Raw genomic sequence first — 18,327 nt, forward strand, 5'->3', positions numbered from 1 at the left:
GGGAGCAGTGATGCCAGTTTTGAGACACCACCAGCGCTACTAGCGGGCAGCGTCTCGGAATTGACAGCATTGGCTGCGTTCCATTTAACGATCGCAACGCTCGCAGAATCATCTTATCCTTGTTGTTCACTAAAAGTTAAACGAAGAAACATCATGTTTACGAGTGCCGCGATCATAAAGTGGAACGCAGCCACTGTCGGCATCATTTCTGCATGTGCGCCTTTCATGAACGACTTTCCACTATTTGTAAACAGAGTTGTACGGTTCGTGATCAAAGCTACGATAACACGTATTCGGCGATAATACTAACTAAAAATATAATGTAATTGGTTTCCCATTGTTGGAAAGATAAAAAATTTGTTGCCATGTTCTCTCTCTCTCTCTCTCTCTCTCTTTCAATTTCGTAGTTATGTACATAATAATTTACACACAGACACAGACACACACACACAAACACAAATAAATACACTGTACATATGTATAGGGTGAGGTATAATTTAAAAAGACTAGCTAAATAACTCTTTTATTTTTAATAATAAAAAAATGCTTCAAACGAATCTTGCTTGGTTTCAAGAAAGACATTCATAAATGACATCATTTTGATTGTAGATTGAACGGACAAACATATTTGAAATTCATAAACTTTTTTTTAAATGGGCCTCAATTTTTTTATATAAATCGATTCCTTGCAATGTTCGATATGAAAATCTAAGGATATAATAGTGAAGAATTTAATAATTTACAAGATATTTTGTATTTTTCACAATTTGATATATAATTTTACATAAACTATACAATATTTCATAAACTATTATATTTTTGATCGTTATATTTTAGAACTTTTTATTCCGAATATTGCGAGGAATAGATTTATAAAAAAAATTATGGGTGGTCCCATTTAAAAAAAGGTGATGAATTTCAAATATTCTTGTTCCTCCAATTTACAATTAAAATCAAGTCATCTTCAAATGTTCCTTTTGAAAATAAGATTCGTTTTTTTTTTATTATTAAAAATAAGAATAATTATTGTGTGTGTGTGTGTGTGTGTGTGTGTGTGTATATATATATATATATATACGATTAATGAGAATAAGCTAACAGTGAGAGAGAAAGAGAGAGAGAGAGAAATTTTTCTCTCTTTATTTTCTTATGAGAATATTTTAATTTATTAAATGTGAAGAGACTTTAAAGAGATTATAAAATGCTAATTATTTTATACGATGTTATATATACGTATCACATGTATCGTACATATAGAGGGTGGCCCATTTTAATACATCCAGTCGAATATCTCGAAAACCAAGCCCGGGAGAGAAAAATGTTTCAGACAAAAGTCGTTTGGTTTTGAGGGGGCCATAAGATGGTACCATTGGTTTGACCTTGAAGAGTCATTTGAAGGTCACGTGAAGGTCACATCAATTTTTCAAATGGAACACTCTATATATTTTTGCATATTCTTGTAGCTTATCTCGAGACCTTTCCAAAACACTATAATTAAGTACCTTTTCGTTAAGTACTTTTTGAGTTATGAGGCTTGAAATAATTTCTTAATTCTACATAAACCGTAAAATATCTAGTAAAATATTCATTTTTCGATTATCTTACCTTAATACTTTTACGTACAAAATAACAAGAGGAATCAATTGGTGTAAAGAAAACACATAGTTATTTTTAAGAAAAAATATGGAATTGTTAATTGCAAATTACATATTTTTTCTTTAAAACAACTTTTCTTACTCCCGATAAATAGTAAATAAATAAATTAATAGTAGTAATACTATGAGGTTTCTAACCCAGGGGCTCCGAGGGGGGTGAAGGGCGAGGGGGAACCGGCGGGGGGGGGGGGTGACGTCACGGGGATGACGTCACGCGGGGGGGGGGGTGACGTCACGCGGGGGGGTGACGTCACGGGGGATGACGTCACGCGGGGGGGTGACATCATGCGGGGGATGATGACGTCACGTGCGGGGGATGATGACGTCACGCGGGGATGATGACGTCACGCGGGGATGATGACGTCACGTGCGGGGATGATGACGTCACGTGCGGGGATGATGACATCACGTGCGGGGGATGATGACGTCACGTACGGGGGATGATGACGTCACGTGCGGGGAGTGACGTCACGCGCGGGTAGGGGGATCCGCGGCGCGACCGGTGGACGAGGGGGTCCGCGCGGGTAGGGGGGATCGCGGCGCGAGCGATGGACGAGGGGGTCCGCGCGGGTAGGGGGGATCCGCGGCGCGAGCGATGGACGAGGGGGTCCGCGCGGGTAGGGGGGATCCGCGGCGCGACCGATGGACGAGGGGGTCCGCGCGGGAAGGGGGGATCCGCGGCGGGCCCGCGATGTGTCCACGTGTGAGAAGGACGGTGCACTGGTTTGAAAAGGATAGCGTAAAGTGTGTGAAGAGGACAGTGCGACAAGGATGACACGTGACATCATCAACGTGGGACAAGGACGACGCATTGTAAGATGCTGCATAGGTGGGAGAAGGACGACGCAAAGGTAAGTGAGTGATAGCGATGAGCATATGAATGAGAGAGAACGATAATATCGCGAAGAGAACGCATACGAAAGAGAACTATAATATCGCGAGAATAACGTATGCGAGAGAGAACGATAATAGCTAAGATAACGCGTGCGAGCGAGAACGAAGATATCGCGAGACTTACAACTAACGCGAGACTTATTGTTAAAACGATAGCGCGTACGAAAGAGAGAGAGAACGATATCGCTATACTTACAACTAGCGCAAGAGAGAGGCAAGGGATGGGAACGCAAGGAGAGGCGCGTAAATAATCACATTCTTTTTTAAATTAAAACAAAATTTATTTAAATGTGTGCGTGTACTATACAATTTGTGTGTGTATGTGTGTGTGTACTTAAAATTAAGAATAATAATAAAAAATATAAAAATATAAAATTTAAAAATAATATAAAATTAAAATTCAATAGGGTAGAGGGGGGTGATGCGCCGGGCTAAGGGGGAGGCCGCTCCTGGAACAGAAAAAAGATGCAGCGTTAATAGAAATATATTACGATAAGATTTATAAAAAACACTTACATCTGTCAATCCATTCCTCGTGTTTTTCCTCATTCTCCTCCTGTTCCTCTTCTTCCTGTTCCTCTTCTTCCTGCTCCTCATTCTCCCCTTCTCTTTCCCCATCCTCCTCTTCCTCCTCTTCTCTTTCTCCATCCTCCTCTTCCTCCTCTTCTCTTTCCTCTTCCTCATCCTCTTCTCTTCTTCTATGTCCCATAGTTCCTCTATTTCTTCGTGAGGCTCTTCCCCGAAGAGCCGCCGCAGGTCGAAAATATCTTCGACCTGGCGACTCTCCGGGGTGTCGCCCCACATATATAAAAAGTGGCTTCTCCTTGCCCGGCGCACCACCCGCACCCACTGACGGTGCTCAATATTTATGAAGCCTGGTATCCGGACTTCATCCTGGAACTACAAGACAAAAAAAAATTATTATAAACACATTTTTACAATTTTTATAAAATAATCATAATACATTCAATACTTACATTCCATAGGAACATCAGCTTTAGGAGCACGATGCATAATAGGTCAAAAAATTTCTTTTTCCATAGAGGATATACAGGGTGACCCATTTTAACTTAGGCAGCCAAATAACTCGAAAAATAAGCACACTACGAAAAAATGTTTACAATCAAAATTTTGTCATTTCGAGGGGGACGTACAATGACGTTAAAATGAGCCCCCCCACCCCTCCCCCTGGGCGGTGAGGGGGGGCAAGTTTGAAATCTTAAATGGGAACCCCTATTTTTTATTGCATATTCGGAATCTTTGGCTAAAAACACATACAATTTGTCTGAAACATTTTTCTCGATTCATGATAGATGGCGCTGTAATCGACGAAATTCAATTTCTTCGATTTCTCTTACTGAGAACCCATGCTTACGATTCTGCAATAAATTAACAATAAAAATACCACGTTTTCATTGTTAATACTCGAAATTAGTCTTAAAACAAACTTCTCATTATTTTTTATTACTCATTAATTACTTCTCAAGAAACTGCTTTTAGCGTAACCTGCCCTTTAGGCAACTTGAATGGTCCAAAGTACCGAGACATTTTGGACTTTCCATCTGATGGAGTTCCTCTAAGTATCCCTCCAAAATTTTGTCCATTTAGTGCCAAAGTCACAAGTGTTTATGTATTTTTTTAACATTTGTACTCTGATAAAATTCTGGTAAAATGGCAAATTATACGCCTACAGAAGTAGTCGATATTCTTATAACCTTTGGCGAATGTGGTAGAAATTACAGACTTACTGCCCGTACTTATGCGGAGCGATTCCCAAATCGCCGCCATCCTACTGATCAACAAATTATAAACATTGAAAGGAGATCTCGTAATAATCCACTTCATCGCGAAAGGCGAAGGAATAGACTTCATAATAATAATGACCCTAGATTGCTCGCAGTTTTGGCTATGGTTCATCAAAATCCCCATATTAGTACCCGTCAAATAGAACGAGAACTGGGAATCCCTCAAACTACGGCACATAGATTGTTACGATCAATCAATTACCATCCGTATCATATTACTCTGGTACAGGAATTAAGTGAGGCCGACTACGTACTCAGAGTACAATTTTGTAGATGGGCTCTTGAGATGTTAGATCAGAATCCAGATTTTTTTAGTAATGTTTGTTTCAGTGATGAAGCAACATTCATCAGCAATGGTAGTCTCAATAGGCATAATTGCCACTATTGGTCACCAGAAAATCCACATTGGTATCGTGAGGTGCTTAATCAACATCGTTGGAGTTTATATGTATGGGTAGGCATTTGCAATGGCCAAGTCATTGGACCTCATTTTTTTGAACGTCCAATTAATAGTCCAATGTATTTAGAATTCCTCGAAAATGATTTGCCAGCATACCTAGAGAATGTTCCCCTTGCAGTTAGACTAAATTTATGGTATCAACAAGATGGTGCTCCTGCTCATTATGCTCGTATTGTACGGATGTTTTTGAATCAAAGGTTCCCAAATCGGTGGATAGGGCGGGGTGGACCAGTTCTGTGGCCTCCGAGATCACCGGATTTGAACCCCCTTGATTTCTTTTTATGGGGATACGTTAAAGATGCAGTGTATAGTAAAGCTCCAACGACAAGATTGAATATGATGGAAAGAATAAGAAGAGCTTGTGAAGCTATAACTCCTTTAATGCTAGAAAATGTACAACGTAACTTTCGCTGTCGATTACTGTTATCCTTAGAAAATAATGGTGCACACTTTGAGCATCTCCTCCATGCGGAGAGAGCTGATAACAATGCAATCTTGCCTTAACTGGTTGGGTCACCACACGACCTTGCCTTCACTGGCTGGGTCACTACTTGACCTTGCCTTAACTGGTTGGGTCACCACACGACCTTGCCTTCACTGGCTGGGTCACTACTTGACCTTGCCTTAACTGGTTGGGTCACCACACGACCTTGCCTTCACTGGCTGGATCACCACACGACCTTGCCTTCACTGGCTGGGTTACCACACGTTCAAGCACCCCGAATTGTGAGAGGCGAGGGGACTCACGTTAATCAAGCACCCCGAAGGGAACAGAAAACTGCTACGTCCACGACGTTGTTCCTGGGTTACGCTAAAAGCAGTTTCTTGAGAAGTAATTAATGAGTAATAAAAAATAATGAGAAGTTTGTTTTAAGACTAATTTCGAGTATTAACAATGAAAACGTGGTATTTTTATTGTTAATTTATTGCAGAATCGTAAGCATAGGTTCTCAGTAAGAGAAATCGAAGAAATTGAATTTCGTCGATTACAGCGCCATCTATCATGAATCGAGAAAAATGTTTCAGACAAATTGTATGTGTTTTTAGCCAAAGATTCCGAATATGCAATAAAAAATAGGGGTTCCCATTTAAGATTTCAAACTTGCCCCCCCTCACCGCCCAGGGGGAGGGGTGGGGGGGCTCATTTTAACGTCATTGTACGTCCCCCTCGAAATGACAAAATTTTGATTCTAAATATTTTTTCGTAGTGTGCTTATTTTTCGAGTTATTTGGCTGCCTAAGTTAAAATGGGTCACCCTGTATATTTACGCGATCCATTATTTAAATCTTTACTTAATATAATATTTCTTCTTAACTCGTGCACCGGTCAGAACTTTCTGATGAGAGAACGAGGTCTCGGCACGAGGTTTTATAGTAGAGATGTGGCATTATCACCATATCATAAACGCATCGTAAGACAAAAGTACGGTCCCATGCAACTCAGCGTGGTATATAATATAATATTAATATTATCATATCGCAACTTTGTGAGGAAACAACGAGGTCTCGGTACGAAACTTTAGAATAAGGACGTATCATTATCGCTTTACCAAAAACGCCTCGTAAGACAAAAGTATGCATGATATAATATAACATTATAATATAATGTGTCAACCCTGCTCGAACGGTCATCGAACGGAAATGAGCGACTATCGAACGCAAACGAACGCTCGTCGAACAGCAATTGAACGGCTATCGAACGGTCATCGAACGGAAACGAACGACTGTCGAACGCAAACGAACGCTCGTCGAACAGCAATTGAACGGCTATCGAACGGTCATCGAACGGAAACGAACGACTGTCGAACGCAAACGAACGCTCGTCGAACGGAAATGAACGACCGTCGAACGGTCATCGAACGGAAACGAACGCTCGTTGAACGGTTGTCGAACGGTAATTGAACGGTCATCGAACGGAAATGAACGCCCGTCGAACGATAATTGAACGGTAATCGAACGGAAACGAACGATCGTCGAACGGAAATGAACGCCCGTCGAACGGAAACGAACGCCCGTCGAACGCCCGTCGAACGGAAACGAACGATCATCGAACGGAAATGAACGCCCGTCGAACGGAAATGAATGCCCATCGAACGGAAATGAACGACTATCGAACGGAAATGAACAACTGTTGAAAGGAAATCAACGACTATCGAACGCAAAACTATATTCAATTATCAAATATTTAAATATTTTATCATATACCACAATATAGTATCGAAATACAATATCTGCGGCAGCTGTGTCACATACGGAAACACGATACTGCACACGTACATAGATAGAGATGAGGAAAGAAAGGAGAGAATAAGAAAGACGATAAAAATATATTGCATCATCAATTTATTATAAATATGGATTCGACGAATCATTATCATGATGTTTCAACCACCAATTATAAATCTTAAATACATTTTCTAAAGCGCAATTTTTTACATGATTTTCACAACGTACAGTATTCTTAATATCTAACTTATTTAAAGAAGCTACATCCTCATAGTCTGCATCCAAAGTTTCGATAATCACATCGTTTCTCGCATCATTGTCCAGTACATCAGCTAACCATTGTCGTTTTTCGTGCCCTTTAACATACACGAGAGGTGACGCATCATCATCCTCCCCCGTTGCACCCATCACCGCCGTCATAATTAAACGTTTCGATTTCCAATATGAAACGTGTCCATCATTCCACGATAATCCATGATGATTTTTCATCAGCCATAAAACCTGACATCTCTCAGATTTTGTGAGCATGTGCCATGGTTCGGGACATGTAAAAATGTAATGAGAAAGTATGGATCCCTTTCTCAGAACAGCAGCTTCCTTCACGACAAAATTTTTGTCAACGATAAATCCTTGTAGATCCACAAACGTTGGCACAGCCATGATGACAAGATCTGATCGCAGACTGATGTCGATCGTCAAACATCTCAATCTTTTATATTTTTTCATATGCAATGGAGGGGATATTTGCTGACTTATGTAATTTTGCGGACTACATTGGTCAATGGATTATATTCGACAACCCGATCGTGCAAGATGAGACAATAGGCGGTAGTATTCGCCGGTATATTTTCCCTGCATTCAAACTCTATTCTCACGTCCACGGTAGCAGTTTTGACAGACTCGTTTTGTCGCGAGCAATCAATGACCGCGAGAGGACCGCAATGTAGAAACTTTGAAATGGTTAATAGCGTGGTGCTGTTATCGCATCCGTAATAAGATTTGCGAAAACGAGAGTACATGTTGAATAGAACGGCGAATCTATTTTTTTCAAAATCTAAATTTAAATCATCATAGGGATAAAATTCCGAGTTTAAATAGAGTTTAACATTGGTCAATTTGCAATCATCGAACAATGTAACATCTTGTGGCACTGAATTCTTTTTACCAGTTTGCAATGCAAAGATCACGTACCGTGGTTTCTCTAGCTGGGAGGCGGCTTTCACGGTCCATGAATGCTTAGTCGTGCTATGCAGCAGAGGAAATTCGTATAGATCCCAAGATCTGAAACTCATGTTCAAGTATCGTCCGCTTTCCAACATTCGCAACATCGACAATTTATTAATCTCGTTCAATATTACATGAGGCATACGCCACTGTATCTTGAGTAATTCAATCTCTGCTTCCGACGATGGGTGTCCGAATAGACAATTATTATCGTTGCGCGAACGTATCAAAATCAATTCGTGACGAGCGTTAATCACAACGCGTTTATAATCTTCGCAAAATCCCAGCAGCATGTTGAGCGGTACGCAATAGTTGAAATAATTTTTGTCACCATTGTACGTCAAATCCCACGCAGCGTTCTTCAAGTTTATACTTTTCTGGTGTGTTAGAGAGACATAATTTTTGAGCGTCGAAGTTATTCCAACATTTCTGTTGCGATCAATCTCTACTCCGTCGAGTTCGTATCGAAGCTCATCAAACATGAATGCGACGCAATTGTTTCCCAATACAACCTTCATTTCGTCATTCGCTTTACGCACATTAAACCTTCCCTCGATGTAAAGAAAGCTTTCGCACGGTAACGTGTACAAATCCTGATGTTGTATAGGTATTCGTATCCAAGCGTCGTATTGGCGTACGGATTGTATGTATGAGTCTCAATCTTGACGATGCGATCGTCAAAGACTGGCTCACCTCCGATATTCAAAATATCAATCATTCTTTTCGTACGATGAATCCTAATGATTTTAAAAATTCACGATTCAACGCGCTCAGCTTCTTCTTAATGGCTATCTTATTATTGTCACCCGATACCGCAATAGTATTGTCCCTCGTAAAAGTATTGTCTCTCACGTGCTCCGTTTCGTTCAGCACGAGCATACTATGTTTGTCGCCGCCGTATATGCAATCTTACGGTAATTTCCTCTCCTCGAAAATCGAGCAATCGACCTCTTTGATCCACAATACGTATCGTTAAATCCGTAATGCTCCGTACGATGATCGGCAGGTAAATGATCTGTGCCGGCGTTTCCGATATCTTATATCCTGGTGGTACGCTCGGTGAAAATTCATGTATTGTGTGTACGCGCATGCCATTGCTGTACGCACCAGTAGTCACGTTACATTCTATACGAATAATATTTACGTTTATAATATTAACTGGTTCGTCCGATTCGTACCACTCGCGAGGTTGCAATATACGATTCGATGAGAATCCAAGCAAGGATCCTACATTGTCGGGTTTGGTAAAGTTTATTCTGTAGGCACATTTGATTTCGCTCTTTAGCGTGCTATGATTGGCGCGAAGCGCTATTGGATATTCCTCATCATAATCGTTTTCAACATCTCTGGAAAGGTGTTCATCTTGCAAAATTGCACGTTTGAGATAGTCATTTATAGCGTGCAATTCGTACGATCCTTCGGGAATCGTAATTTCTTTGTCGTCGTTGCCAAAGTAAAATTTATTATTCAAAAAATTTACGTTTGGAATCGTATGATAAGTTTCAAAATCCGTTAATCCAAGCTCGTAATCGGCATCAGTCAAATCTATAGCGGGAAAATAGCTTACAGCGAGAACGCTGCTTCTGCCAGTCAACGTAAGTGTCAGTGACATGTCGAACGAATACTGAGTCGTGACGATGGATTGTCAGGCTTTAAATTGATCGTCGACTGTTTGAAGAAATTTTAAACACAACTGTCCACAGATGCTCTGATTGTAACTTTGATAAGATGCATAATTGTATTCAATTTTTACTCGTCCGAAATATCGCACAAGTTCCTTGGGTGGTCGAAGGTTTCCAAAACTGTCGAAATATACGACACGATCTCCCCTCTTTGCGTACGCTACCCAATGAGTACCGGGACCATCAACGTCATCCAAATTGACGATACCGCTCTCGTTTCGTCGTACACCGCTTATTGGTAAATTATTGCGCATGAAAACACCTCTAAAGAACAGTATGTGCATACGTTTCGCCAATTGTTCCAATTGCACGTTAGTTGTCGCACCCGTAGGCATTTTTAATGTTTTTTCGACGTTTTTTTTTTCTCTTAGACTTTGTTGAGAATCCCTGTCCACGCTTGTACGGAGCGAGATAAAGTCCGCGACCTTCCATAGCGTGATTGTGACGCTGCAACTCTTCCAGCTGACGTTGCGCCGCCTTGCTATCGTTTACCGCCTTTGCGATTCCCGCCGCACCGCCGGCCAAAGAACCGACAACTCCCAACAACGGTAAAAGTGGTAAAATACCACCGCGTTTCGCTACTGGAAGTATTCGTTTTTTCCTCCTCTTTGTCGTCGATGGCTTTTTCATCCCCATGCCGAGTTTTGTCTTTGCCTTCATTGCCGCCCAAACAGTCGTAGCGGCTGCTTTTTCACCAAGAGTCGAATCCCTCGCGGTAATGCGTTCTCGCGCTCTTGCAGCTAGTATGCGATCCGCGACGTGTCGTTGACCGAGGTCGTTGCTTCGCGAGTAAGCAATGTCGTGCTCGCGACAAGCGGCGTCCAATGGATTGATGCCTCGATCGCCTCTAGCCAATCGTTTCTCTAATCGAGTTCCCGGGCCGCAAAACTGATAACCGGGAATATGTAATTCGATGGGAAGCGCGTTTATCGCACGATTTAAGAGACCGCTACCTCTTACGATTCTCGCTGACATTCGTAGCAATCTTTTATTAACGGTGGCGGACCGTCGATGTGCGTTCGCTGCCACGGCTGATTGTAATGTCGCATGCACGAACGATATTGTCGAACCTCCGAATCAGCCTTTATATATTCTGGAAGCTTGTCCCACAATCGTTCCACGTAATCACCAAAATTTTGTAGTAAAACAATCTTTGGGATATACTGCAGTTGTTCGGCGGTAAGCCGGAAAATGTCTCTTTCATCCGACAGAAGGAGAAACATTTTGATACTGAACGGTTTCGAGTTGAGACACCTCTATAAATAGGTCTCCCCCTCGTGATCATTCGCAAAATTGATTCGAAAGAGAAAACATGCGGTTCGTGCGACAAGCGCGGATAATCAAAGTATCAAATTTCGACGATAGACTAATATCGGAGAAAAAAGTACGCAAGCATGGAAACATGCTACCGACTACTATACGCGGTATCGTTTGCGGCCCTTCAAACTGCGGTAAGACAAACGTGTTGATTAGTTTGATAGAAAGTCCGTACGGTGTACGTTTCGAAAACGCGTACGTATACTCGAAATCGCTTCAACAACCGAAATATAGATACTTGGAAAATTTATTAGCACCTATAGACGAAATTGGTTATTTCACATTCTCTAATAACAGTGATGTCATTCCACCGAGCGAGGCGCTTCCGAATTCCATCTTTATCTTTGATGACGTGGCATGTGGCAAGCAAGATACGATAAGAGAATACTTTGCAATGGGTCGACACTCGAGCGTCGACTGTTTCTATCTTTGTCAAACGTATGCCAAGATACCTAAGCATCTTATACGCGACAATGCGAATCTTTTGATTTTATTTAAACAAGACGGCACAAACTTGAAACATGTTTACAACGATCATGTAAATACCGACATGTCTTACGACGATTTCCGCGCATTGTGTCAGAAATGTTGGCAACGCAAATATGGCTTCGTAGTCATTGATAAAGACAGCACGTTGATCAATGGACGATATAGAAGAGGATTTAATGATTTCGCGATACCGTAAAGCGATCAGTCGTCATCGACACATCGATCAAGCATCATGAACGGCGATCGTGAAAAGATTGCGATAGAGATTGCAAAAATGAGCGAATCAATTCGCAAAAAATATCGCGCTTTGAAAACTGGTAAAATGGAGGAAGACGTTGCATTGGAAAGACAATTTAAGCCAATTACCGAACCTTTAAAACAGCTTATCGAAAATACTGTGGAATCTGATGCGCCGAAAATTGAACCATTGAGTTTAACGTTTGGAGAGAAGCACGAGGAAAAAATAAAAGAGTCGAAGCAAGGAATAAAGCGAGCACGGATAAATATGCCGATAAACGATTCGCCGATATATTCGACACCGAATCGATCGAAACGAAGGAAACAATTTTCTAATATGGCTACTGTTTCTACTCCGATAAAAGTACAACCGCGTCAAACAATACCATCCCCGTCCGTCGAAGAAATTTATGAGACCACGCCCGATTCGTTTGTAACATCGGTCCGACATGAATTAGAAACGTCCGAAGGTCAGAAAACGTTCCGAGATCATTTTGGTCCACTAGCGCAAAAATATATAGGAGCTATCATGAGTGTTGATAAAAATAAGAGTATGGATTACGTCTACGGTGTTAAATTTACCAGCGAAGGAATGATGCTCGGTGATAAACGTTTCGATGTGGACATGGAAGATAATATAATTATCGATGGAATAAAATATACGGGATCCGAAGGTATCTACGATTTGATTTTTAGAAAATTTCCCAATCATAAAAAATACACTCAAGACGATTTGTATAAATATCAAAGTATATTAAAAGCAACAAATGCGCATAAACGTGACAACAAAGTTAATAATCCTATTAAAAGTAACAAAGGATACAAGTACAAATATATAATTGCACCATTATTCCCCGATAGAAAGGTGGGAAGAGGTATAGACGCGCCGCATACCATGACGCTAAGCGACAACATGATCGATTACGTGCATTGGAACGATCCCAACGAATTGGTAGATCGTTTGCGATTGCTGGACGCCTCGCGTCGAGCCGGCAACAATGCTCACGACAATGAAATCTTGTCAATTATCGAAGAACTTCGCGAGGCTGGCATTATTATAAATTAAACTATGCGTCAACGATACATGTCATTCCGTCAAAGTTCTCGGTACCGAAATGTCGATTAATAAATTTGGATTATCGCTCGGAACGTCGAATAATTTGTACTATCAATGGAATGGATTATTGAGAAATTACGTTCGCGATAACGCTCTCTGCCAGACTACTACCGGCTTTGACGCAAGGTCGCGCAAGATTCAACGTGTAGCGCAACCGGAAACTGATACTGACGCCGTCAACAAACGATACGTGGATAAACTTTTGAGAGATCGACAGGGAGAAATTGAGCAAAAAATTATCACGCTTGAAACACACGTGCAGGCGCTACGAATAATGATGGACGAGATAAAGAATGTGCTGAGATATGCAACATCTGACTCGACACAGTAAACGAGACATACTAATATCGCAATATTAATTATGCCTCGATCAAACGTGCGAAAGAAGATAAACACCTCCGAAAAGCGACAACTTGTCGAGGAACTACATGCTCCGGCGAGAAGAAATTTTCCACGAAGACGCGTCATTGTATGCGGATACGACGATCTGTGGCAGGCGGACGTGGTCGACATGCGTTCGTATTCTCGACTCAACAAGGGTCATAAATACATACTCACAGTTATCGATGTGTTGAGCAAGTATGCGTGGGCCGTACCGCTCAAGAGCAAGAGCGGAAAATGTCGAAATGTCCGAAACGATCGCAAAGATTATTGGAGACGATAAAAGGTGTCCGAAAAATTTTCAAACCGACAGAGGAAAAGAATTTTACAACGCGAGTGTGCAGAAACTCATGAAGAAACAACATTAATCATTACTCGACGTATTCCATTATGAAAGCCTCGGTCGTGGAACGATTCAACCGTACTTTGAAAAACAATATGTGGAAAATGTTTACGCTCAACGGAAATTACAAATGGATCGACGAGCTATCTCGACTCGTTGCAGAGTACAATACGCGAAAACATCGCACCATCGGTATGAGACCTGCCGACGTCACTCCAGCGATCGCCAAAAAACTTTTAAATACGGTGTATAGCAACGTAAAAATTGCGGCTCCGACAAAATTTAAAGTAGGCGATTCGGTACGCGTAAGCAAATACAAGACCATCTTTGAAAAAGGTTTCACACCTAATTGGACGACCGAAGTTTTTAAGATTGTCGAGGTGCAGAAAACTAATCCCGCGACATTCATACTCCAAGATTCGCGTGGAGATCCCGTCGCTGGAGGATTCTACGAATACGAATTACAACGCGTCGCTAATCCCGACGTATATCTCGTGGAAAAAATTTTGCGGGAAAAGGGTGATGACGTATACGTGAAATGGTTGGGAATGGATAAATCATACAACTCTTGGATACATAAAAATAGTGTATTATAAATATTTATTAAAATAATATACATATAAACTATATAAATAATTTAATATATAAATATTTAATAATATAAAAATATATAAAGTGTATTAAATATAAAAATATATACATGGTTATGTACAAAATATACAATTAATAATAAATAAAATATACATTTATTTACAATGGTATTCTATAATGTCCCCACGGTAACGTATCGGTGGTTTCGGGTACGATATACCGCTTATCGTCGTACGGACTCAGAGCAATTTTCGTCTCGCAGATCGTGTATACTTGGTGCAGTTTAGATCGTATACACGACTGCTGACGCGTCATTTCAATTTCTTCTTTCAAACACCGCGTGTAGTCGTCAAACGTTATCGTTCTCGCAACAACGTTACTCTTGACACCTTTAACTTTCTCCGTGTCCTTTTTTCCATTCACTCGTAACGCGTACATCTTTGCTCTGAGCCCGACGAATTCGGTCATTATGGTACCGTTGTTTTCGTCTTTCATCAGTCCGGTACCTTTTTATTTACAAGCGGTATACCGTACGCATTATCCACCGCATAATCGCTCGTGTCGAATCTGATGATATTGCGCTTCATATTCTCATACACATCCGCGCACTCAATGTGATATATGAGACTATCCGTATCGGTGTACATTACCTGGCATTTATCGCGATACATTGGCGTCATATACTCGTGACGAAACTCGTACAAACATGTCTTGGATATGTCGAGTATGCACATACCCACGTAAATCGGTTTGTAGAATTTCACCTCGAGTTTGCGCAATTCCACAGCGATTAAGTTTTCTGAAAAAACGCTTCTGCTGTGGAAATTTGGTTTCGCGATCATTGCCTCTGCGCCATACCGACCATCCCACTTTGTTAATAATTTAACATCGACACGATTGCGTACATTTTCCATCGTTTTACCAAACACCGCATTGTTCATTAATTTATATAAATTTTTTTCGAAATCATTTTTAGCCAATGTTCTAAAATGTGTATTTAATTCTATGTAATTTCGAAGCCAGGGAGATTGTGAAAACTGTAAAATTCGATGTATTTTTGTAACGCGAAGACCGTGACGCGTACACTGCTGCAGGTTGCGGTAGTGTATCACGTAACGCTTCTTATCATATAACGTTGCAAGCAGTTTGAATTCCCGCTTGCCAGGTGGTTTGTCGCGTGTCGGGCAAAACGGTAGGTCAGTGTGCGCATCGTGAAGATGTTGCGGATACTCGAGGTCCACTTCGAGGACATAGCCTGTAGGCGAATCTAGCGTGATGGATGATACGTCAAAATTGGTCACGTCGTCGACCCATTGAAAATCGGCGTAAGGTAACGGTTGACACATTGCCCATCCGTACAAATTATTTACATCAAAGTACATCAAGTACGATGCTGGTTTCGATGGATCGTACGACTCCATGTACTTGTTATTAGCGCGAGCATATCTACCCGAACATTGACTCAGACCGCCGCGTATACCACGTTTGATGAACATAACCATGTCGATGTCAGTAAACAACTCGAACGTAATTTTCGTATGCTTCAACATGGCGTCCCACGTGTATCCGGGGAGAGTATAGTAATACGCGGGGTCGAGTCCGTAACTTTCGATACATTTATCTCGAAAGTTTTCGAAAATGTCGGCTAATAACAAGACATCAATTTTAAGGTACAAGTCGCTATATTCGCCTAGCGTCCGAATGGAGAATCGCGTCCAGATGTTCTCGGCGTGCGCGTAATCGCTCTCGGATACAGTGTCACCGGTCAAAGAACTGTAAAACGATTCGCGCGGTGGTAAACACGTATCTTGCAACCTATCTACCGAGTCGATGTATTCATACGGAAATACACCTTTCCGCGTGTACAAATCAACAAATTGAAATATTCGATAGATAAATTTTGATATTCTGATTTTAAAATTTTGAGTTTGTCTTTATCCAAAAACGATGCCAATTTGTCGAGACTCGATGCGAGAAATTTGTATGAATCGATGAAACGTAATTTTACATGATTTTTTGATTCTTCATCCATACAAACATCTTTTGTGAATGAAATATATTTCTCTTTTGTTATCGGAAGTAACTCGATTCTCCCTTCGAACGATGTGGCTATTTCCTCGATAATAAAGTGTGAATCATAACCTGATAAATTATGAAAAACTATTGGAATACAAAAAGATTCTTTATAATTTAAATTGCAATTTGAGTGTGCTGGACCTCTGTACTGCCCGGTCAGATGGCAATGATCGCGAACGCGTGTATCGTCTTGCACGAACGGTTTTTCGCATATATGACATTGAGTGGCGCTATGGAATTTCTCCCACTCTTCGGGTGTTAAATTTACCATGGGGACATTTGTCTTTAAAATATTTTTTACACGTAACGCTAAATTTTTGAGGTCTTCGGCGAACCAAGCTATACAATCGGCGCTACGACGCGAATGATATGCCGATAAAGATTCGTCGTATGAACAATGTACATAATAAGCTAAACTAAATATTTGGTGATGTTGATATGCGTTTTTCTCTTCTTCCGTCTTGGCCAGAACGCATTCCAGGTCGGCGTAGACCACAAATGGAAGCCGCTCCTTCCGATTAAAGTTGTTGAACGATAACCACTTGTCCTTATCGCTCGGCAATCGGACAGCGCAATCATTCATCTTTCCACAGTCGACCGTATGCGACTGCAACTTGGTGTCCGAATTAAAATAATGCAGGCATCTGTAAAAGAAAAATTTTTTAGATTTATATACAATTTGCTACATAACTTATAATTATTCAAATTAAACTTACCGATCGCAGATATATTTTGGATTCTTGTGTTTGCTCAATTGTGAGCTCACGAGCCGGGATAAATTCTTAATCCAAGTGAAATGTCCGACGCTGTTGTCGTCTTCAATGTACAGCAAGTTGATATGCTTATCCCGCTTCTGCTCCGTAAGACGCATCGGGACAATGCTGTTCTTGTCTTCGATGCTGTACACATTTATAGAAATGTCAGTGGCAAGTTCAAAATTTTTTATTTGGTTCACAGTCACTGGAAACTCAATGTTCTGGAGATTCAGCACTGTCGTGTAATGCGGGTACGATGATTCCCGTTCCGCCTTTCTTTCGGCGGGGTATAGTGCGGCGACCACTGCCCACGCGAAACATGCATTGTCCTTTGATTGTACATTAATCACCGCTCTTTTCATCATAATGTTCCGCAGTAATTTGATGTGACATCCCGCACGCAAAGGATTATACTTATTTATATTTACAGTTAAATTTAATATTCGCGACAAAGCCCACCCGCTGTCGCGTTCCTGAAACTCTTCCAGAGACGCTAGGGTGGGTTCGATAACGCGCCGTTCGTACCACTCGCGTAAATCGGATGTGCGAAAGAGTTCATAGTTTTTCGTGTTTATACTTTTATTGGCGCGTTTATCCCCAGCCACAAATTCACCGTTAAATATTGTGTTCACTTTCACATTATAATGTTTTTTCATAATGCCCTGCATATGTTCCAACACAATGTCTTTGGCATCATCGAGAAATTGGCGCGGTTCGATGTGATTATAATTTATCACTGCACCAGTCAATATACGACTCTCGAACGCCGCATCAATCTCGCGCCACGCAAGTCTATTTTGACGCGCACTACATCCGGCACCCGCGTGTATGAAACGTCCATGTACCGAATTTTTCAACCCTTCGAGGCGCGCGATCCGAGCAATCAGCGATTGTCGATATCCGATCGATAATCGCGGTCGCTTGATGCGACTTTGCTCTTCCAACGACTCGATATACGTATCACATCGTTGCTCCCACACAATGTAGTCTTCCAATGAATTCACCAAAGTGGATTGCTCTCGCAAATTTTGTTCCTCCATATTGTATCAGACTTGCGAAATGCGCTTCCTAATGA

General features: G+C 41.2%; 1 protein-coding gene across 1 annotated transcript; it reads right to left on the bottom strand.

Moving 5' to 3' along the window:
* Positions 1-5,595: 5,595 nt before the first annotated feature.
* Positions 5,596-17,407, bottom strand: LOC145973730 (uncharacterized). Its single transcript, XM_083103306.1, has 3 exons — positions 17,214-17,407; positions 16,901-17,141; positions 5,596-5,625 (listed from the first exon to the last, which is right to left on the bottom strand). The coding sequence occupies exons 1-3, from the start codon at positions 17,366-17,368 to the stop codon at positions 5,596-5,598; spliced, it is 426 nt and encodes a 141-aa protein (XP_082959432.1). The 5' UTR covers positions 17,369-17,407.
* Between the last annotated feature and the right edge of the window lie 920 nt (positions 17,408-18,327).

Source organism: Camponotus vicinus, unplaced genomic scaffold, assembly GCF_025532165.1.
Source record: "Camponotus vicinus isolate PSW18456_S1 unplaced genomic scaffold, iyCamVici1.0 SCAF_6, whole genome shotgun sequence".
Lineage (NCBI taxonomy): Eukaryota > Metazoa > Arthropoda > Insecta > Hymenoptera > Formicidae > Camponotus > Camponotus vicinus.